The 22,908-nt window shown below is 38.3% G+C and overlaps 1 protein-coding gene across 1 annotated transcript in view; it reads left to right on the top strand.

Moving 5' to 3' along the window:
- SLC26A3 (solute carrier family 26 member 3) overlaps positions 1–21,214 on the top strand; it is a 33,576-nt gene extending 12,362 nt beyond the window's left edge. Inside the window, 15 exon segments of the mRNA NM_001083676.1 lie at positions 1,265–1,417; positions 2,129–2,211; positions 5,696–5,843; positions 5,954–6,067; positions 6,174–6,251; positions 9,372–9,467; positions 10,681–10,787; positions 12,089–12,158; positions 12,247–12,339; positions 13,895–13,990; positions 14,305–14,538; positions 16,009–16,063; positions 18,654–18,796; positions 18,920–18,988; positions 20,622–21,214. Coding sequence (NP_001077145.1) covers positions 1,265–1,417; positions 2,129–2,211; positions 5,696–5,843; positions 5,954–6,067; positions 6,174–6,251; positions 9,372–9,467; positions 10,681–10,787; positions 12,089–12,158; positions 12,247–12,339; positions 13,895–13,990; positions 14,305–14,538; positions 16,009–16,063; positions 18,654–18,796; positions 18,920–18,988; positions 20,622–20,645 — 1,563 coding nt within the window. The 3' untranslated portion in view covers positions 20,646–21,214.
- Positions 21,215–22,908: the final 1,694 nt, after the last annotated feature.

The raw sequence follows: 22,908 nt of genomic DNA, 5'->3' as shown, positions 1-22,908 counted from the left end.
CACTTCTTTTAGATTTGACTCTTCGGTATATTTTAAAAGAAAAAAAATGATGGCGCACATTTTAAAATCTTTCTCAAAATCTTATGTTGAAAGAAATGTGCTAATTGGATGGCACTGCATCCCTATTTCTAAAAAAGCAGGTCTTGTTTTTTTAGAATTGAAATTCTTCTGACTCTTATGTATCCTTATTTATAAAGCAAAAGGAAATTGGCCAATATGTAAACAGAACAGTGGTTCTTCTCTCCTCTGGAGGATGTACTTTAGAACAAACAGTGTTCTTAGCGCCTCTGAATTTATGTATTTAAGTCCTCACTTTTTTTTTTTCTTTTGTGAGTCTAGCTAAAGGTTTGTCTCCTCTGTTTATCTTTTCAAAAAGCAAGCTTTTAGTTCCATTGATCTTTTCTATTTTTTTCTTTTTTAAGTCTCTGCTTAAATTCTTCCCTCTCTGTTCTTTGTTATTTCCTTCTCTTTCCTGACTTTGGGGCTTGTTAGTGCTTCTATCAAGACAGTGTTTGGGAGTCTGAGACAAAACTTGCTCCAAGTTGGAACCAGACCTCTCTCACTCCCATTCAGAGCTATTCCAGAAGTGGAATCTTTTGGGAGTCATTTGGGATCTAGTCTGGGCCTGCTTGAGCTGTCCAGATCCCATAGATATGGAAATCCAACTGGCCTTGGGAATTAAGACTGTAAACAGTGCACAGCTAGCCAGGAAACTATTTTCCAAAGGGACAGAGAGAGTCAATGAAGAAATATAAGGGGTCTGAACCTTAAAAAAAAAAAGCCAGGAATTAAGGGGAAACATGCTAAGAAAAACTATCAGAGGTGAAAGGTGATTCCCTGGACAGAGCAATATAGTATTGATTATGAAATGAATTCACTTCGTTGTACAGGAGAAACTAACACAGCATTGTAAAGCAATTTTCCTCCAATAGTAAAAACAAGAAACAAACAAAAATGATGGCAATGACACCTAAGAGTAGAAGAGACCAGTTATAAAAATGTGAAACGCATCCCAGAAAATTTGACACTAGATGAAGAGCATCGATAAACCAGTGTGATGACAATGCTATGCTAACTTACTCTTCACGTATTTCCATGCTAGTCTCTACAGTTACTAGGGTTTAACATGAGCAGAACAGGCAATTGCTATCCATCTGTCAGTCCTTTCATGTCTTACGTTTATTTTTATGTGTTTGGAATTAAGTGTTGTATCCAAATTACACATTAATATAGCACTTGGGTTTTTTAATTTTTATACTTTCAGGTCCTAGAGTCCGTATTCTCACAAATAGAGAAGACTAATATTGCAGACCTTGTGACATCCTTGGTTATCCTGGTGGTGGTATTTGTGGTTAAAGAAATAAATCAGCGCTACAAAGCCAAGCTTCCAGTGCCCATCCCAATTGAACTCATTGTGGTAAGTGATCATCTTCAGGTTTCCTTTCATAATTTGTTTGCCTTGTGTGTTTTTTTTTTTAATTAATTATTTATTTCAACTGGAGGCTAATTACTTTACAATATTGTGGTGGTTTTTGCAATACATTCACATGAATCAGCCACGGGTGTACATGTGTCCCCCATCCCGAACCCCTCTCCCACCTCCCTCTGGGTTGTCCCAGTACACTGGCTTTGAGTGCCCTGTTTCATGCATTGAACTTGGACTGGTGATCTATTTCACATATGGTAATATACATGTTCCAATGCTATTCTCTCAAATCATCCCACCCTCACCTTCTGCCTTGTGTTTTTATGTTGAAAACCCTCCCTCTCTGTAAATTAGGAGGTTTTGGTGAGACAGGCAATCTCGCTGCAGTTTCTGGTATGACATTTAGTATGGTATTTCTCTTCATTCATAATTTAATAACTTGCTTTGACGATTTGGGGTTTATTCTTTCCATGTAAGGCAAGAGAAGCCTGGTGATAGACTCATTGGAATGAAGCTGTGGTTCTGTTTCAGTAGTACATTAGAATTGCCTTGGGACTTTTCAAAAAGTAGCCAAACCTGAGCTTGAGATTCCTATGTAATAGGTCAAAGAGTGGCCTTTGGCAATGGTACTTTTTTTTTTTTCAAAGCAAGACTCTTAGTGACATCTCCCATTTCTAACATGGGCAATTTGCATCTTTGCAGACTGTGATCGCAACAGGTGTGTCCTATGGCTTTGACTTCAAAAGAAGGTTTAATGTGGCTGTGATTGGGGAGATGAAACCTGGGTAAGTGTCTTTCTCATGATGGCCTCTCCAAGCACCAATTAGAGAGCTAGCAGTAGTGACAGAGGACTCTAAGCTGAAAGGCACTAACCCTCCTCAGCACTCTCCCTGCATCTGGCATCCATCCTGCATCCAAGAGGAAGGCTCACTTTTGTCCTTCTAGGAATAAGTCACGAAGGACATCAGGTCTGCAGTTCTTAATATCAGAAAGTGTCTCCACGCGAAAGAACGCACAAATCAGAGAAGGGACTCCCAAGCACGTAAAAGCAAGATAGTAGAAGCAGAAAAAGAGGTTAAACTTGTTCCTTCTCATAAAAAAGAACCGAGAGAAACCAGATTTCCCTGGCCATTAATTGCCATAAACATTATGTAGTATTTTGTTTGACGTTACTGGGGCCAAGTTCCAGTAGTTCAAAGGAGACACTGAAGGAACACCTGCCACGCACGGCTTGAGCAATCCAGATGGGCACACTCTGTCCTTTCTCAAGATCAAGTTCAAAACAAGTCCAGAGCAACTCTTACCGCTCCAAAAGGCTGGGAGGTGCAGTTTGTACAAGGGGTTTGAAAATGTAGTCCATTGCCTTTATTCAATTGTTGAGAGACATCCAGTTTTGTGCTCTTTCCTCTCTCTGCCTTCTGACCATCGCATCAGTTTCTTCCAGCTTGCTTACCAAGGAAACCTTTTATTCCTGGTAATGAAACAAAATGAAAACAAAAATGAAAACCTTCCCTCCTTCCAGTACCTAGGAATATTTAAGAATTATTCTAGGAATAAGAATTTATATGCATTTCATTGTTGACTTAAAAATAACTAACTTCTAATAGAAAGTGAAAAGTGAAAGTGAAGTCGCTCAGTTGTGTCTGACTCTTTGGGACTCCATGGACTGTAGCCTACCAGGTTCCTCCATCCATGGGATTTGCCAGGCAAGAATACTGGAATGGGTTGCCATTTCCTTCTCCAGGAGATCTTCCGGACCCAGGGATTGAACTTGGGTCTCCCGCGTTGTAGGCAGATGCTTTACTGTCTGAGCCACCAGGGAACTTCTATTAGAAGCAAATATATATTTTTAAGCAAAAAATATTTTTATCACCAGATAAAAATGTGTTAAACTTGTGATATTTAGATCACAAATATCACTTTAAATAGTAGAAATTAGGCTGAAGTTGAAAGACTATTTCTAGGGTTTCTCTCTACTCTGCAACTTTCAAGTGATTATACTTTATCTTGTCAGAAGGATGTTGGAAATAAAAGATAAACTTAAGATCACTGAGTTACAGTGACATTACTTAGTAAATGTATTTTAAATGTCAACGGACATCTCTCCACAGTATGTGTGGGTGAAGAAGGGGTGACATATTTATAGATCATCATACCCTACAGAGAGGCAGTGTAGCCCAGTAAGCAAATTCATGCTTTCTAGAGGTAGAGTGCCTAGAATTTACTCCAGACTCACTTCCTGACCTTGAGCAAATAATTAAACTCTGTGCCTTAATATCTTTGGCTGTAAAAAATGGGGCTAAAAATAGTAGTTATTACATAGGATTTTTGTAAGAATTAAGTGAGTTAATTAATGCATGTGATGTCCTAAAGTGCCTGGCCTACTGTAAGTGTTCAAACTGCACTACTGCTATTCTTAATTTATCACCTAAATTACTGTGCCAGACACTTTACATGCTTTTCACACTCCCACTTCTCCTGAGCGATGATTGAGTGAACATTTTAAATGCCCATTGGTGTTTGCAAATAGAATATAAGTGAAAGATAATGATTATTAATTATTGCTAATCTGCTATTAATGAATATGACATCTTAGAAGTGACTTTGTGAAGTCATGTACACTGAATGCAAATACTTGGCTAAAGGAGAGAGATCATTGAAATAGTAAACAGAACACCAAGGATATATTCAGATTCCAGAGGGACACTGTAATAGTAGCTAAGAGGCACTTTGTACTTTACAGTATGTGAATAGTATTCACATTCATTGTTTTATTTGAACCTTCCACAAAAATTATGAAGAAAAGAGAACAAGTGTTATTATCAGCACTTTACAAATGAGGAACCTGGGTAAGTAGCAAAGCCAGGAAATCAGTCCAGTTTTCAGACTGCAAATCCCCATCACATCATTCTGCCTATGGCATTTAGAGGCTAGAACAAAATAATAATAGCAGGCTTCTGGGTATTTTGTATAAAATGCAAATTGTATCATTCATTTTATATTTTACATATATAATGTTCCTAGCTAACTTTCTGATTTGTAAAAGCTGCAGAATATGAAATAATAGTTCTCCTTCAAAATTAGAGCTAAAACTGTACTAACACTTACAAAACATGAACAGCAATTAAAAAAGAATTGAATGGACCCAGTTAACCCTGTTGTAATAAGTTTTACATCAGAAACAGATGTTTATAGGAGCTGAACATTTTAGTAAATGTTATTTAACTGCTCTAAGTCCATGAAGTATAAACACAGACATATCCTCTGTGACTTCAGTGTTTGCCTGACACAATCTCACTTTAAATGGAAACCCACTCTCCATCACGGCTGCAGTTGGCTGTAGCTGATTAGTGGAGCTCAGGGCAGAGTCCAGCGCTTGTTTGCTGAGAGTTTCCCATGAAAGTTTATTGTTATCAATGGAGGGAAATATATCTTGCTTTACTTGTCTCAGAACTGTATTTGCTCAAAGAGCCTTCATCTATGGATAACTATTGGAGGTATCATGAGCAATGCTTTGTAAACCAATGTCACAATACAACTGGGATCTGAGATGTTTTGCAGGAAGCTTATATTGATCTAAATGTACACTGTAATGTAGCTATACTAGCAAAATCATATCAGATTTATCACTATCATTGGACTAGTTTTACAGTCTTATATCAAATCCAGGCAGCATTGCTTTTCAACATTAAGATAACAGATTGCAAGGTATTCAGTGGTGCTAAATTCTTGCTAGTCATACTTGAAAGGCACAACTCAGCCTAGAATGCATTCATTCATTCATTGACTTGCTCAACAAATACTGACCACCTGATATATGCTGTGAAAAGTGTTTGATCCTGGTCCTAAAACAGTGAACTAGTCATTGTCCCTGCTCTGGGTCTGGGTGAGAGTTTCCGGTTGGGAGGGCAGATGGAAACAGGAGGAATCAAACACTGGAGAAGCACAGACAATCTCACCTAACCCTGACCTTGGGGATGAGAAATGACTTTCTGGAGGGAACGATGGGATTGAAGGGAATGGTTCAGGCAGAGGGAACAGCAAATTAGAAGCTTCCAAGGTGGGAGAGGATGGGTGATGAGAAACAAAGAAAACTTGGTCTAGCTGGAATCTAAATTCTGAGAAATGGTAGTAATTAAGCAAGATGTGGGGGAAGGGGCCATTGGGGCATTGCTAAGGAATTTGGACTTTTTCCTGAGGATACATGGATGCTGTTGAAGGCTTCTAACCAGGTGGGCAACATTCTGACTTGCTTAATTTCAATTTCAGGTTTCAGGCCCCTATCATACCTAGCAGGCAGACTTTCCAAGATACCATTGGAGACTGCTTTGGCATTGCCATTGTTGGCTTTGCAGTGGCCTTTTCTGTGGCCAGCGTCTACTCCCTCAAGTATGATTATCCCATTGATGGCAATCAGGTAAGTATACAACCGACAGTGGGTCTAATTAGGCAACTTGAAATACTACTTTGCATACATAATATTGATGTGCTGCATCTAAAAAAGATTCCTTCTTGCTCTCCTGTCAGGAGTTGATCGCCATGGGAGCAGGTAACATATTTGGTGGATCGTTCAGAGGATTTGCAGCAAGTACCTCTCTCTCCAGATCAGGGGTCCAGGAGAGTACAGGAGGCAAAACTCAGGTCCTGGGGGGTCTTTGCTAAGAGGCCCATCTTTGCTTGAGTCAATGGGGATTTGGAACCCTGGGGGAAAGTTGAGTTTGTGATGAGAATGTTCTCCTCTCCACAGATAGCTGGCCTTATCTCTGCTATCATTGTGCTGATTGTCATCGTTGCCATCGGATTTCTCTTGGAGCCTCTACAAAAGGTAGCACTCATCCCTCAGGCTGACATCTCTCTCCTTAGATGATGAATCGAGGGCTCTGGTTCTTAAACTCAGGAGGGATAAACTAAACTAGGGAAAATGAGTATCTACAAACTCTCAAGTACTCTTCTTCGCCAGTATTCCATGGGCCAAAAATATTTCTTTCTCTCCTGGCACTATTTTATAAATGTTAGGAATGCAAATACCCAACAACGCTACTCTTAAAACTCTACACTGCCTTATCAGTTCTACTCTGCTGATCAACTCTACTCTTCAGTCTCTATGTGTTTACCCCAGATATGATTAATGTTTAGATTGGAAGGCACCCTGGCACTGAAGCTTCTGTATGGGTTGACTAAAGTGAAGATTTTCTTAAAGGTTGATGCCATTGAGGCCTGTATGGAATTCAGAGAATGGTACTACCAACCACACAACTTGTTCTTAGGAGTACGCCCTGCAGCTCCCAGAGTGTGGTTTGACTCCAAGACCAAAACGGTCAGATTGATGGATGGGAGCAAATGGCTAGACTTTGACCTTGCACCTTTACCCTCATGCTCCTCTGTCTGCCTCTTTGGAACTGTAATTTTTGAGGGTGTAGTGTTATGCTTTGTCCGTCACTGCAGTGCCCAGGTCACAAAAATAACAGCGGGCCCTAGGAAACACAGGATCTGTAGGAAACCAAATGATGGTCAATATATTGTTCTTTTCGGTGTTAATGTGATTTTGAGGTAGTACAGAGGGCACTGGCTCTAGTCCTATAGACCTTCTTCCAATCTTGCTCTGCTGCTTATTATCTCTGTGCTTTAGGCAGATTATTTAACCTCTCTGAACCTCAAGTTGCCCATTTGTAAAATAGAGAGGGAAATAGCACCCACTTCACAGAGTTGTTGTGAAAATTAAATGAAATAGGGCATGTGAAGTATTAATATTTAGTCCAGGGTGTGGCACATGATAAACACTTAACCAATGATACCCTTTATTGGGGAGATTATTATTGTTGTTATTCTACAAACATCCAGTTATACCTCTGACTACAGAGGACATAGACAGAGGACACAGTCCACCAAAGTCTATTGGTTTTTATCTAGGCCTTTTTCTTGGTTGGTTGGTAGCTGGAACATGAGTTTTATCCCAGGTTTCTGGTGTCCTGATATGGTTATCCCAAACCTGGCCAAACAGTGCACAGTACTTGTCAAAATTATGCATTCTTACTATGCTAACCTGATTTCCAAAGGAGTGGCATAAAAGGAGTCAAAAAGTCACCCCTGAAGAAATATTATGTGTAACAATGTATATCTCAATAAAAATAAATGCACACACAACCCCCCTACATAGAGAATTTGGCCTGGTGTAGTTCTTCCTGTGTGTATCCTTGGTCTCTACCTCACCCACTTCAATTTGGAGAAACTAAAAAAAAAAAGCAATTGCCACTTAAAATCCTATCTCTTTCGTGAATAAACGACACCAACAACACTGGCCAGGATGTTAATCAAAGGCCCTACTCTGTAAAGGATCCATCTGACAATTCTTAGATCACTGTGTCTATAATGTTTTTTGTTTCATCTAAATAACTGGTCTGCTTTTATCATATGAAGGCAAAATAACCTTTCACGATAGCTAAGAATGAATGCTCCTTTAGCACTTACTAAGTATCAGCGGAGTTCTAAGCATTTTTTTAATAGTTAATCCTTAGTATCAACTACAGTCAGGATAGCCGGTTCCTGGTAAAAATGATCCCCCTTTCCCTGCCTGTGGCTTCTCAATGCTCTGTAATCTTTATTTTTTTTAAGGAGTTATTGTGTATGTATTTCACTGTAAACTGTTACAAATTTTTTTAATTAAAAAAATTTTAATCGATGTATAGTTAATTTACAATGCTGTTAGTTTCATGTGTACAGCAAAGTGATTCAATTATACATATATATTCTTTTTCAGATTCTTCTCCCTTATTAGAAGATACTGAGTATAGTTCCCCGTGTTATACAGTAGGTCCTTCTTATTTGTGGGTGTTTAGTCACTAAGTAGTCACTAAGTAGTTTAAGTCGGACTCTTTTGAGACCCCCATGGATTGTAGCCTGCCAGCCTCCTCTGTCCATCGGATTTCCCAGGCAAGAATACAGGAGTGGGTTGCCATTTCCTTCTCCAGGGAATCATCCTGATCCAGGGTTCGCACCTGAGTCTTCTCATTGGCAAGCAGATTCTTTGCCACTGAGCCACCAGGGAAGCCCCTTTGTTATTTACCTAGTTTCAAATTGTTTTTCCATGGAATATTGACCAGGTACAAATTAATGAAAAGAAGAAAATAACATGTCTCCTTTGCAAGTTGCACTTGACTTGTGTTATACTAAAGATCCCCAAAGCAGGAGGCTTATTGTATAGAGTTCTCTGAACCCTTCATCCAGCTCCCACAAGGGTGGCATCTTACACAGCTACACTGCAATATCAAAACCAGTACATTGACCCTGGAAGGACAGGTGCTGAAGCTGAAGCTCCAGTACTTTGGCCACCTGATGCAAACAACTGATTCGTTGAAAAGACCCTGATGCTGGGAAAGATTGAAGGCAGGAGGAGAAGGGGAGGACAGAGGATGAGATGGTTGGATGGCATCACCAACTCAATGGACATGAGTTTGAGCATGTTCCAGGAGTTGGTGATGGACAGGGAAGCCTGGTGTGTTGCAGTCCATGGGGTCAAAAAGAGTTAGACACGACTGAGTGAGTGAACTGAATTGAACTGAAGCTTCTCCCTGAGTTTTTTTTTTTTTTTTTTAACAAAGAGCAACACCCACTCCCTACTACAGTAAACAGACACACACTAGACTATCTCTGATTAGAAAGAATTGCTTTCAGTCACAGGTCTTCAGATCTGCCTTTCTCTGTCCCCAGGTACAGATGAGTAAGTGCTATCAGATGGCATGTCCCTGTCACTGTGGTGGAGCCAAAATCATACCTGGGATAGGTCAGAGTTCCAGGGCTGCTGTGCTATGCATTGGCATTGTACAGGAAAAGGGTGTATCGTTTGATAGGCTTTGAGGCCCTTGAAAGGATTCACTTATCTACAGCCTTCACCTTTGCTTCTATATGGTTATTGGATTATCTCAAAGTACATCTGCTCTTTCTACAGTCTGTCCTGGCAGCTTTAGCACTTGGAAACTTGAAAGGAATGCTGATGCAGTTTGTGGAAATACGAAGATTGTGGCGAAAGGATAAGTATGATTGTGTAAGTAGAGGTGATATTATCTGAGAGAAGAACTGGAATTGCATTTTAATGCTGATGTAAAATGTATATTTATATTGTAAACAAAGGGAAATTTTGTTTCTATCTACCTGTTCAAATAACCTAAGTTTGTTTTATTTATTTAAGTTTTATCTTGAAACTGCACACTCTAATGATTATTCTCTGGGATTTTAATGAAAAAGGATGAGTTACTTACAAGTAGGAAATAGTCCATGAAGCACAAAGAGAAAACTTCTTAGATCTCTTCTTAAAATTCTTGTAGTTATCTCTAATGCCACAGAAACTCTGAATCTTACGGTATTCATTGCTTCTGGTCTTCATTACCTCATATGGCAGTGTCCAGAGAATCTATGAAGAACTCAAATTCTGAACATCCCTTTTGGAAACACTCTGTAAAGGCTCCCCTCACTCTCAACAAGCCTTGCTCTGAGAAGCTGTGTCCCTAAATTACATCAGGGTCAAAGTCTGCGGTGTAAAAAGGCTTGTTAACATAGCCTATGGTTCTTAACAAGCATAAAGTAATAAGCCAGGTTTAGTTTTGCAGCTGCTAGATCAGTGTTCGGGACTTGTAACTTTTGGGACATGCTAGGAGTCTGGTACAGATGAAAGTGTTAGTCGCTCAGTCGTGTCCAACTTTTTGTGACCTTATGGACTATAGCCCACCCACTAGGCTCCTCTGTCCATGGAATTCTCCAAGCAAGAATACTAAAGTGGGTAGCCATTCTCTTCTCCAGGGCATCTTCCTGACTCAGGAATTGAACCCTGGTCTCCTGCATTGCAGGCAGATTCTTTACTAGGTGGGCCCCCTAGGGAAGCCCCCGGCAGAGACAGTAGCCTTTAATTAAATCAGCAGACCAAAAGTAAGATATTAGTCCAGATTCTACTGATTAATAACAAACAGCAACCGGTTCTGGAATTTTAGCTAGGACAGATTCAGTCATTTCCTTAACTGGTTCAGGGATGGGATTAGAAAATGGATACACTCTCTTGGGATTTTTGAAAAGATTTGCTTGTGCTTCTGCAGCTTCTGAACCTGAGCCAGCAGAATGACCAGAAGGCAGCTCCCTTCTACTGTGTACTCCTGACCTCTGCTTTGGGCCCTAGAAGTTCATGCTTTCTTATAGCTCTGAAGCTAGGACACTGTATTTGAATCAGAGTAGTAAACGGTAATGTATGTGTTGCTTTTTTTTGACAGCTAATCTGGGTCATGACCTTCATCTTTGCCGTTGTCCTGGGGCTCGGTTTAGGCCTGGCAGCTAGTGTGGCATTTCAGCTCCTGACTATCGTCTTCAGGACTCAGTTGTAAGTGCTCATTGTGGTCTGCATCCTTGCAGGCTTTGAGTTGCCTGGGTCAGAGGAGGAAAAAAACCTGTCACTGGTTAGGGGGAAAGCAGTTTAGTTGATAAGTATGCAAATCTATCAAGACTGGCCAGACTGGGACTTCCCTGGTGGTCCAGTGGTTGACTCTGCACTCTCAGTGCAGGGGGTGTGGGTTTGATTCTTGGTTGGGGAACTAAGATCCCACAAGCCTTACAATGCAAACCCCACCCTGCTAAAAGAAAAGAAAAGAGGATTGGCCAGTCTATTCTGCCTCACTCCAAGGCCTGATGGCAAAAGATGGCCCAACCTTACATCAGCCGAATCCTACCAGTTGTTGGTCTGCTTCCTTCTTTGACAACAATTCAAATAAATCATAAATCTCTGAGTCTGTTTACCCAGCTATAAACTGGAAGTAATTCTGAGCAAGTTTACTGTCTTTGCCTCAGACTTGTTAAACACAGGGCAAGTGTTCCTGAGAAGATTCTGAGATTCTGTGTGTCTGAGGGAGGGTTGTTTCTCTGGGCAGGTTGTTAGATTGGACTCCCACCTGGAAATCATGGAGCTGTATTTAGAGAACTTTTCAAAGGCCCCTTTCAACCTAAAATGCCACAAAAGCCACTTAGAAGTCTTGATTTTTTAACAGAATTCAAACAGATTTCCCGTCCAAACATCTTCTGGATTCTTAAATCTGTTATAAAATATCACCACCATGTGGTCACTCAGTTTTTGATGGATTATATGACGTGACAGAGAGAGAAAGCTTCTTGGGATCTAAGGTGTTCTTGAACAGAAGGTGTTATCATACTTAAATTTGATGGACTGATGGAATACATTTACATTGAGATGTTCCTACACTCTTCTATTCACTTATTTCATTCATTTCTTCGGGACTCATCAAACATGAGACAAATTGAGCGGTTGTAGGCAAGTCATAATACTTCTCCATGTCCTCATCCATACAACAAGGTTATTGTATCTGCCTTATTTCACCCAATAACTGTAATATTCAGAATCAAAATGGCAATCAAAATGGCAAAGGCATATGGAAGTGCTTTGTAAACTGGATGTGGGAGATGGGAGAGGAGACAGTTTCGGAGCTGTGGGAGGGTCAGTCAAACAAGGTGTTTGCCCTCTAGGGCATGATGGCATGAGAATTTTCCAACCTTTAAATTTTAAATTGGATAAGTGAGCCTGCTTTGCGATGCTAGGAAAACACCAGCATTAGCCTTATAGGCTTAATAAATATGCATGAATGATTCACTTGGTGTTGATTTTCCCTACAGTCCCAAATGCAGCATGCTGGCTAATGTTGGAAGGAGCAACATCTATAAGAATAGAAAAGATTATTCTGAAGTAAGGTTCATTTTTTTACTCTTATTTGCTAAGTAATATTAACATAAATCTAATGGGCACCATCTAATATGATTTATCTGCCTTACAGATATATGAACCAGAAGGCGTGAAGATTTTCAGATGTCCATCTCCTATCTACTTTGCAAACATTAGTTTCTTTAAGCAGAAACTTATCGATGCTGTAAGGTTTGGGGTTATTAATTTTTTTTTTAATTCCACTGAATACCTAGGAATGAAATGCTTATTCTATAACAAGGAGGAGGGTCACTGATTTTACATATACTGCAGATGCGTAGTGTTCATATTTTTGTATCCTTTGTCCCAGGTGGAACTATCTTATAAGGGGTCCATTAACATGTTAGGAAATGAGACTCTTTATATAAGGTCCAATATAGAGACTCTTTTTATTATATATTGCTGTAAAGTAAAAAGACTTACCGTAAGATAGATGGTCTCCTATAGATTTTCCTTGGGAATCAACTTCAGAAACAATATTTGACTGCATCATTGAAGAGATTCAGGATAGCAAGTGAATACTTAGAAATGAATAAATAAAATATAAATGAATATTTAACACTAAATAACAACTAGTGTCCCTGGTGGACTGGAAAGAAGCTGATAAAAAAGCAGACTTTAAGGTTAAGAAACAAAAGCTCAGCACTCTTTCATGTTCCTTCTGGTCCACTCTGTCCCTCACATAGAGCTTGCCTTAAGCCCTAACTATTTTTAGTCATCTGTTATGCATCAAATATCTTTCTACCCAAGTTTTTTTTTTTACAAAAATGGGATCAGATTGTCTATCTGGCTTTAGATGCTGTTCTTTTCACTTAATCTAGTATCTTTTCATCTCACTACATTTTTTGGTCAAGGGTTTTTTATTATATAATTTGATCCTCCTTATTACTCTGGGCTTTCAGGTGGTGTCAGTGGTAAAGAACCCCCCTGCCAATGCAGGAGACATAAGAGATGAGGATTTGATCCCTGGGTCAAAAAAATCCTCTGGAGGAGGAAATGGCAACCCACTCCAGTATTCTTGCCTGGAGAATCCCATGGACAGAGGAGCCTGGTGGTCTACAGTCCATGGAGTCGCAAAGTCAGACAAGACTGAAGCGACTAAGCACGCACACACGTACTTATTACTCTGGAGCTAAATATTACTGCAATAAGAACACATTTGTTTTGGAAAGGAAAAAATGAAAGTTACCCTCAGATCTAATACTAAAATTATAAAAAGCTCATATAATAGATATTATAAAGTATAATTATAAAAATTCTAATAGAATAAAAAATATCTAGAAGCAGGATACTAATTAGATACGACTCATATTCAACAAATGGAAAAAAATAAAATGAAATTCCCTAAGGGTTTTGTGGAAAGAAAACAAAAACTTCAAATACAGTTTAGATCCATTTGTGGATACTCTAGGGATAAGACCTGAATGGTACAGAGGTTTCTGAATGTTAGTTAACTGCATACGGAGTAGCAGACCATAGGTCTGATACAATGCCCTCAATGATGATGTTAAATTTTGAATTTCAATGCAAATTTTAATTTTAATGTAAATATCTTTCATATATGTCCCAGTCCCTCAACCCATCCCATTTAATTATGCTATAACTATCCCATTTAATTAAGTAGAATTATACTATAGCTAGAATTAGGTTATATAAGTAGAATTATGCTATACAAGTAGCAGAATATTCAGCATTCTTGTAACACAGCAATGGTTTTTCAGATTGGCTTTCGTCCACTTCGAATTCTTCGCAAGCGCAACAAGGCTTTGAAGAAAATCCGAAAACTGCAGAAGAAAGGCCTGCTACAAGTAACACCAGTAAGCTTCTTTCTCACATTTCTACATATTACAGCTAAAAGCTTAGTAAAATGTAGTTCAAGTGGTTGGTTCCATTCCTTTTAATGAAATGGCAGATAAACAAGGTACTTCGTGTGTCGATTAGTGTCATATTTTTAGGGGTCTCTTTAAAATTGTATTCTCCAGGGAAAATTTTTATTCTCCAAATAAAATAATTAAAATCCCATCACTTGAGCCAACTTTGACTCTATGCTTCAGAAATTCACTGGTTTACCTTGACATTCAGTGCTTTTCTTGGTCAGAGTTTTTATACATGTGAGTATCCTCTCTTGCAGAAAGGATTTATATGTACTGTTGATGGCTTTAAAGATTCTGATGAAGAGCTGGACAATGATAAGATTGAAGAGCTGGATCAGCCCATCAATACCAAAGACCTGCCTTTCCAAATAGACTGGAATGCTAATCTTCCTCTCAACATTGTGGTCCCTAAAATCAACCTCCACAGCCTCATTCTTGACTTTTCAGCAGTGTCATTTCTTGATGTTTCTTCAATGAGGGGTCTCAAAACGGTAATTTTTTTCCTGAATGAAAACAACTAATCAGTGACTAAAGGTTAAAAAAAAAATTTGTACATGTGGACGGATCTTCCTTTAGATAACACATGCATGCTTAAGCAGAAGTAAAATTTAATCTTAGAATATTTCATGGAGGGAGTGCAGGTGGGGTGTGTTTGGTGAACTCTTTAAAAGTGCATTTCCCATGAGACTGCATATAATTTCTAACATGTGCTTATAGACAATACTGCTCACAATCCTATTAAATTCCAATTCTGCTGTGCTTCAAATCCTTGGGGGGGTTCTATCTAAATTGTCCTGAAATAGAGATCTTGCAAGAAAGTAGAATAGTGGTCCTTTTATTTTCATCCTCATCTGTCATAAGCCAATGAATTTTAACTTGGCTATATAACAATTTGTCCTTTTTTTTTAAGTTAGATATATGAAAGAATATATGTCACATATGATTTTAAAAAACAGAACTGGAACAATCTGGTTGCAAGCTGTTTCCTTACCACAGGTTTGTCAACGTTTCTAAAAGAGTTTCTAACAGAAATGCTGAAACAGATATAAAGAAAATTTAAGAATGCCACATCCCCCTCTTTTGCTTTTTTTTTTTAAACAGAAATCTGCCTACATAAAAACTGAGCTAAGATCTATTAAGTATAGGTGAACTGGATATAAAATTAGAAAACAGGATTAATTTCATCTCCTTCAAACTTAACCTTTTAAAAAAATCTTAGTATCACATGACCTTTGAGACTTTGCTTTGTTTGCTTTTGTCTATTTATTTTTGTTTTGAAGGAGAAATACACATAACATTTATTTTTTGATCTTGGCATATAGCACAAAGGACAGGGACTCTACATTAGGTTTCCTGAAGGTCCCAATTCTTACTTCAGCCCAGTACAGCCTCCAAGTTTTTACTGATGATAATAATAGTGATATTAATGATCACTACTGATATTAATGTAAACGGGACAAGCTACTTTCCTTACCTTTTATAACCTTTCTCACATCACTACTGGCATTTGTTATGAGCCTAGAGACCAGGAAAATGGATAAAGATTCTTTGGTGCTAGACACATTCAGGCACTGTGGACAGGAATAATGAACAACATATGGGTTATGGGTTTTTTAAAACTTTTATATAGATAGAAAGCTCTAGTAAAGATCATTCCATAGAATAAACTGTTTAAAAATTACATCAGAGTTCCTCTTGTGAATCAGAGCAGACATTTTTTCATTATACTTCCTTCAAGAATGATCATCTTTAACTTTTTACTGAAGAGGAGAGTTCTTTCCTTTAGACTTCTGTCATAGAGCCTTGTTATTAATTTTAGTATCTCTATAGTATTATCTCTTTTCAAAATGTAAAGGGCTCTGAAAGCAACATATTAGCATAAGACACAATTATGATAGTTTTCTTTACGTTTCTGACAAGTGAAACTATTCCCTAAGGAAGATCTGCTTTCTTTTTAACAGATTCTGCAAGAATTTATCAGGATCCAGGTAGATGTGTATATTGTTGGAACTGACGGTAAATTGTTTTATTTTCTGATAATCCCTTTACTGCTAGCTCTCAATCTAGACAGTTTCTCCAAAGAACAGGCATTTTTTATGATCACCAAGAAGGTCTAATTTGTAGATTTCCAACAGCAATCTCCAGGGAAACAGCATCTTTATATTTGAGTTGTGTTGAGTCTCAGTGAACTCCGGGAGTTGGTGATGGACAGGGAGGCCTGGTGTGCTGCAATTCATGGGGTCGCAAAGAGTCGGACACGACTGAGCGACTGATCTGATCTGATCTGACACATAATTAACTTTACAATTTGAATTCTAGTTTAACAGGCAGCAAAGGAGTGAATATGTAACCACAGTTTACTGTAAACTTCCTAAAAAAGTAGGTTTGTTTACTCTCTTCCTTGCCTCCATTGAATTAGCCGCCCATAATTACCTGGTTTCTACTTCACTTCACTGATGAGGCTGCCCTTGCCAAGGTCATCAATGATATCCACGTTGTCAAAGATCAACCACCCCCATCCCAGCCTCATTCTCTTGTAGCTTTAACAGCGGGCTCTTTCTTTGGCCTCTGTCTCCCTGACTTTTGAAAGACCTTTCTTCTGAGTCCCTTCCCACCACTCTCAGAGCTCTGCAGTATCTCACATTGGTTCCTATCCACACTGCTATCTATATGTTAATGAACCCACAAACTGTATCTCCAGCTCAGACCTTTTTTCTGAGCAGCAGACCTGTGTATCCAACCATCTGGATGTCCTCCAACTACCTAAGATACACACATTCAAAACTAAATACATACATCCCCCCAACTACTACTTCTCCTTTTCTATCTTGGTCACTGCATCACCACATACCCACCCAGTTGCCCAAAGTACAAATTTTGGAGCCATCTTTAATCTCTCCTCCCCATTCCTCTATATTCGGTGAGTCACCATGAATATTTCATATTGAATCAGTCTCTTCCTCTCCATTTCTACAGCTTTAATACAGCTCCTTATCATTTCTCATCTAAGTCCTCTGAAAGAACTAATCAGTGTCCTTGTCCATCCCTAGAATGTTCTCCCATTTTCTGACTCATCCCATTAATCTTTCTCATGAAGCTTATAGTCCAGTGGGAAAGCTTGATAATAAACAAAGATATTTCAGGTAATGATAAATGCTGTGAAGAAAAAAATCAGGGTTGAGACATAGAGCAATAGGGGTAATGCTATTTTACATAGGTGATTAAGGATGTCCAGAAACTCAACATTTGAGCAGAGACTGGAATAAAGTGAACGAATCAATCTTAAAAGTGTCGGGGAGAAAGCATTTTAGGGACGGGAGGACAAGTGAAATTGAGGGAGGTATGAAACTGGCATTAATTTTTCTCTGTACTGGCTCCTGTCCATAAAATCTACAGATCTACTCTAGTTTCAAGGGTTCCTTATAATTAAAAATATCCTCTTAATCTCAGTAATCCATTAAACAATTTTACTCTTCCATCATCCTAGGTCTCTTGAAACCATCTCATCCTGCTGCCTCTGCTGCCTGGCATCCGTCTAGGTCCTTAACTAAGATCATCACCCTTGCTCACTGAGTGCCACCTGCATCCTGACGACCACAATGCCCTCATCTCCCTCTATTGCAGCAACTGCTAGGTCTTGTCCTTGTTGAGTTTCCCTGTGAACAGACTTCCCCACCTCCACGCTTTCATACCTTCTCTTCCTCCTCTCTCCCCAAATCCTAGGCATTCTTTTAAATGGTATCTGCTTCATTAACTAACCCAGAATCCTGCCAAGAGGAAATAACCTTTACCCTTCTCTCTATGAATTTCCATAGCACATGATCTGTGCCCCTCTTATTCATTTGACAACAATGTGAGGACCTACTATATGCTAGGCATTATTTTAGGAACCAAGAAAAAACATTAATTTAAAAAATTAGATTGCTTCCTGCCTCTATGATTCTACACTTTTCATTAAGATAGTATATATGTGCTCTGTCTTCCTCGAGGGCAAGATTCATGTCTAATTTATCTTTTGATCCTACCCAGCCAGAGCTTTGCATATAACAGACATGAGGCAATATTTGATTGACTGATCTGAGCCAAAGCTGTAGGTTAGTTCTTCCAAGAATAGTAGTAATTCCTGAAAGATTACTGGAAAGGTAATGGAGGGAGCCAAGGAAGATGTTTTCTGATGGTATCCAGAAGCTTTAGTAAAATGGACTACAGTAAGCTAATTGGTAAATTCAGAACCATGACATTGGTCCGTGACTATATGTTCTATTTTGGCAGAACCTCCATTTTTAGTAATAAGCCACCTTTGAAGCTCCTGTTATTAATAAGAGAAATTAACCCACAAGGCTCCTGCCTAAAAGTGTTTCTCATTTGATCCTTTTTGTTTACATAAAGGTATTCTACATGTAATTTTATTAGAAAGATGCCCGTCAGTTCCAGAAGACATTGTACTAATGGTATGCTAATATTGTACTAGGGCAACTCCCAAACACTTTACCGAACATCAGTGAAATGCACATTTGAAAACAGACATTCAAGTCCCCAACCTCAAAGAGAAACCCATGGTCAAACACTTAACTTCTTTCTGTTATTCTTTCTTTCCTCTCTTCAGATGACTTCATTGAAAAGCTTAAACGGTGTGAATTTTTTGATGATGAAGTCAAGGACTCAATATTTTTCTTAACAATCCATGATGCTGTTTTGCATATTTTGATGAAGAAAGATTACAGTACTTCAAAGTTTAATCCCAGTCAGGTATCAACTTTTGGGCAACTTTCACATTTGTATAAACAACCACCTGTACTTCTTAAATTTCTCTTTATTTTTCAATATTAAAAAGCATATTCCTAATTCTTAATTCCATCTTGGTTTTCTCAGGAAGTAGAAGCAAAACTTGATGATTTCACCATCAATACAAACGGAGGATTACGTAATCGGGAATGTCAGGTAAGAATCTTCAGCAGGTTTATGTACATATATATAGACAGTATGACAAAGAACTTTCAAAAATGCTGAGGCCTCTTCCAGCACGCTATAGAAAGTCCAGCACCTGTTTGAGCCTAGAAAACTGAAGCAATTCCAATCTAATAGGGACATTAGGGGAAAATAAACTCAGATCAATATAAAAAGAGATGGAAAACAGTGATACTAGACCTCTTAGTGCAATAATGAGCATACAGAAAGAGAATGTTTTATGTTTTCAAAGTATTTACAACCAAGATCTTATTCTGGTCTCGTCATAATCCATGAGGCAGGGAAGGAAATACTATTTCCAGCTACAGACGAATTCATGATGGAGCTGAGAAGCTAAATACACTTCCTGACCCCTACAGGCATGGGAAGCCCCCAGCCAGGATCTAGCTCAGTGCTGAATGTTAGGTTCCTTCACTTCCTTACTAGAAAGAGTTGCTGAATCATTTAACTGTATAGTGCCATTCCATTCTACAACATTCATTTCTAGAATATTCAGTCCTTTAAAGGTCTGTCCCTAGTTTGGGAACAGCAGAACTACAAATCAAAATGAGTATCCCCTATAAAGCAAGTATATGGTAGGTGCATTACATTCATGATCTCAATCTTTACAGCAACATGCAAAGAAGATATCTTCATTTCACAAATGAGGAAATTAGAAGGGCTCAGAGTTAAACTAATTTGCTTAGGGTCATGCACCAAATTGACAGCAACAGGATTTGAAGCAAGATCTGTCTGATGTCAAGATCTATGCTCTACAGACTATATTATACTGGCTCTATCCTTTCGTGAAAAACTATTGGAAGTGAGGGTCCCAAGGAAGAATCCAATGCTTGTCGTCTTCTCTCATATGAAGAAAGGTCTAAGAAGAGTATCAGAAAGGAATTTAAGTTAGAAGCAATGTATAGCATAAGATAACCTTGCATGATTATTAAGAGTTCAAATAGAAAAACCTTAGATAAAAAAGCCATTCCAGAAATTTAGATAGACCTGAGGGGTGAGGGAACCATGATTCTGCTTCCCGGAAAATTCACACCTAGCACCTTGTCTGAGGATTCTATAGAGAGAGCCTTACCAGAAACCCTCTGCCCAGCAGCTGGCCTCAGAATTGTCACCAAATTTTAAGAGACAAAGTAAAGGAACAGAATTTCAATCCAATGTCTGATCAAAGCTTTAGATTTAACACAAGCCCCTTGCATTACTTAGAGGAAGATAAATCGGCGGTTGTGGTTATGCCACCAGTGGTGATTCATGTAAAATCTGAGTGTCCCTGGCCAGCACACATAAGCCCTTGGAGTTTGTGTGGCCCCTGAAACAAATGTGAAGAAATAATTACTACAACACATTATATTATTTTGGTTAAATTAGGCCTTTGAAAAATACACTTCTACTACAACATGGTGTCACATGGGTCTACATTAACCAAATATCCCTGGAAAACGTTTGATCATTAAAATTGAAGACAAATTTGTTGGTGAATCTGGTAAATTCTAGCTCCCAATTTTAATCAGATTGATCATGTTTACTCCTTTTAAATACAAGATATGATTATTAAAAGGGACAGAACTTAACAAGTCTTTTAAAACAAGAACTTTCTCTCTTCTTCCAGGTACCAATTGAAACAAAATTCTAAACAAAATGTAATTCAGAGAGATCCTCATCCATCACATAAAGAAGAACTTTATACCCAGAAAGTTATTAAGTTCATACATTGTATGAAGAATATTTCTGACAGAAATTATGTTTCAAACTTTGGAACGAGATTGTTCTAGCGTGGTATATTTTTCACATATCTAGTAACCAATTATGTAAATACTTTTAATTTTCTACCTTGTAGATTTATCAAAAGAAAATTATTTTGTTTATAAGTATTTTTATAGCACTGACAGATTTCCATCCAAGTCACTACTTTTGTGCATAGTTTGCAGTGCATTTGCACCATTGCTTTGAATCTTGTAATTATATATATAGTTCATACTAATATATATTCATTTAAAAAAATCAATTGTACAATAGGTGTGTCTTGCTTTATTAAGTTTCTTATTAGCTTTCTGAAACATGTTCACAGTCCTCTTTACAGTGATCTGACTGGAAACCTGCTACATGAGAATCCTTCTAACCTTTCTGCAATGAGACTTATATTTTATAAATTTGTTATTTATTTTATGTAACAGAAATTAAACATCATCACCAACAGTAAAAGATTCAGTGGCCTCTGTTCAACATAAAGCCACTATGTTAATGGGAAAAGTTGTGCCAACTGTTTTAGATCCCACTTCTTAACGTTTATTGTCAAAGTACTCTTTCATTCTTTATTAATAGTCTTACTGAGAGGGCTTGTCTACTTGACTTAAAACCAATTACAGAAAAATAAAACAAAGGCTTACTTACATATCTTCTCTTAATTAAAAACTAGAATCTCAACACTCTTTACAGCACCGTATCTTAAACTTTTTGAGTCATGGACATCTTACAGAGCCTCATGTACCCTATGAACTTTGGGGAAAAAATACACATACACATTTGTGTATGATGCTCTATGAATCCCAGGTTAAGAGCTCTTCCTTTATAGAGGGCAGGGAGTAGAAATTGAAAACATGAGCCTATTTAATTGATCATTTGCCTTGGGAGTGGGACAAATGCCTTACATACAACGGACATGTCTGCATCTTCCCAAGCAAAGGTGCCCTCTATGCTCTTCTTGCCAACCAAAAGGAACAAGCATTCCAATTACCGCACCTCCATCACAATCCATTCAACCATAACATCTTGAGGTTCACTTTCCTCATCCTTAAATGTGCCTCTAAGGTGAATATGCTTTGAGTAAGGGGTATGCATGGAGCTGGGCCTTGACTTGCCTGCCTCAGAGCAAATACTGGAAATTGACTAGGACAAAAACTCTGACCTTTGATTTAGGAAGAGGCCAAGAGATTGGTGCTGGGAGATAAAAAAAACTTACACAAATCAGAGCAAGACTGAAGGGGAGAGGACATCTAATGATCAACTGGGAGACAGAACCACTTGTCAGGAAGCAGCTATATTACTGAAATTAAGAAAGGTTGGAGCTCATACATGCCAAGCAGGTTTATCTTCAAAATCATTTTCTAATACTAACTTGTGCATGTGATACATATTCTTGTTTAAACACAGTAATTTCTCACTGAGAAACGTAATGTCTTAAATGCAAGCTTGACCACCAACAAAGAGGAATATTTCATATTTGCCTGCCATCTTCACCTGGACATCTACATGCCAAAACTGATCTACTGATCTTCTGCCCCTCATCAGCTCTACTAGCATCTTTCCACCCCAGTTAATGCCAACTCCACAGTTTTCCAGCTGGTCAAGCTGAAAAATCTGTCAGGAAATTCAACTGACTCTACCTTATATCTAGAACCAACTCATTTAACTCTCAAAAAAGTCCCCATAAGGTAGGTTCTACATTTATCCTCATTTTTCAGAAAAGCAAAATAAATCAAGGCTCAAAGATTAAATAATTAGTCCAAATTGCATATACTTGCTAGTTCTATTGGTAGTAGAACCAGAATTCAGTCCAGACAGTCTTGACTCCAGAGCTCAGGCTCTTAACCTTTAGGAAATATTCTCTCTCCAGAGAAACAAAAACCTATCTCAAATGATCTAGCACAAGGCAGGACTAAACTCAGGAACAATATAGATGCATTCTACAGATATGTTCCAAAGTCACTTATTTAGCACTGCACAATTAAAAATACCCAGAAAAGCAATTAGAAAACATTAATTCCAGAATCAAACAAATTATCTCTCATTATGGTTGTATATATATATTACATTTTTGTAATATTTTTTAATGTTTTTTTTCTACCTGGCCACTGTATTTTGAAAAAGAACATAAAATTTTTTGAGGAAAACTTAGG

The sequence above is a fragment of the Bos taurus genome, chromosome 4 (genome assembly GCF_002263795.3).
Source record: "Bos taurus isolate L1 Dominette 01449 registration number 42190680 breed Hereford chromosome 4, ARS-UCD2.0, whole genome shotgun sequence".
Taxonomy (NCBI): domain Eukaryota; kingdom Metazoa; phylum Chordata; class Mammalia; order Artiodactyla; family Bovidae; genus Bos; species Bos taurus.
This window is presented reverse-complemented; position numbering and strand designations above follow the sequence as displayed.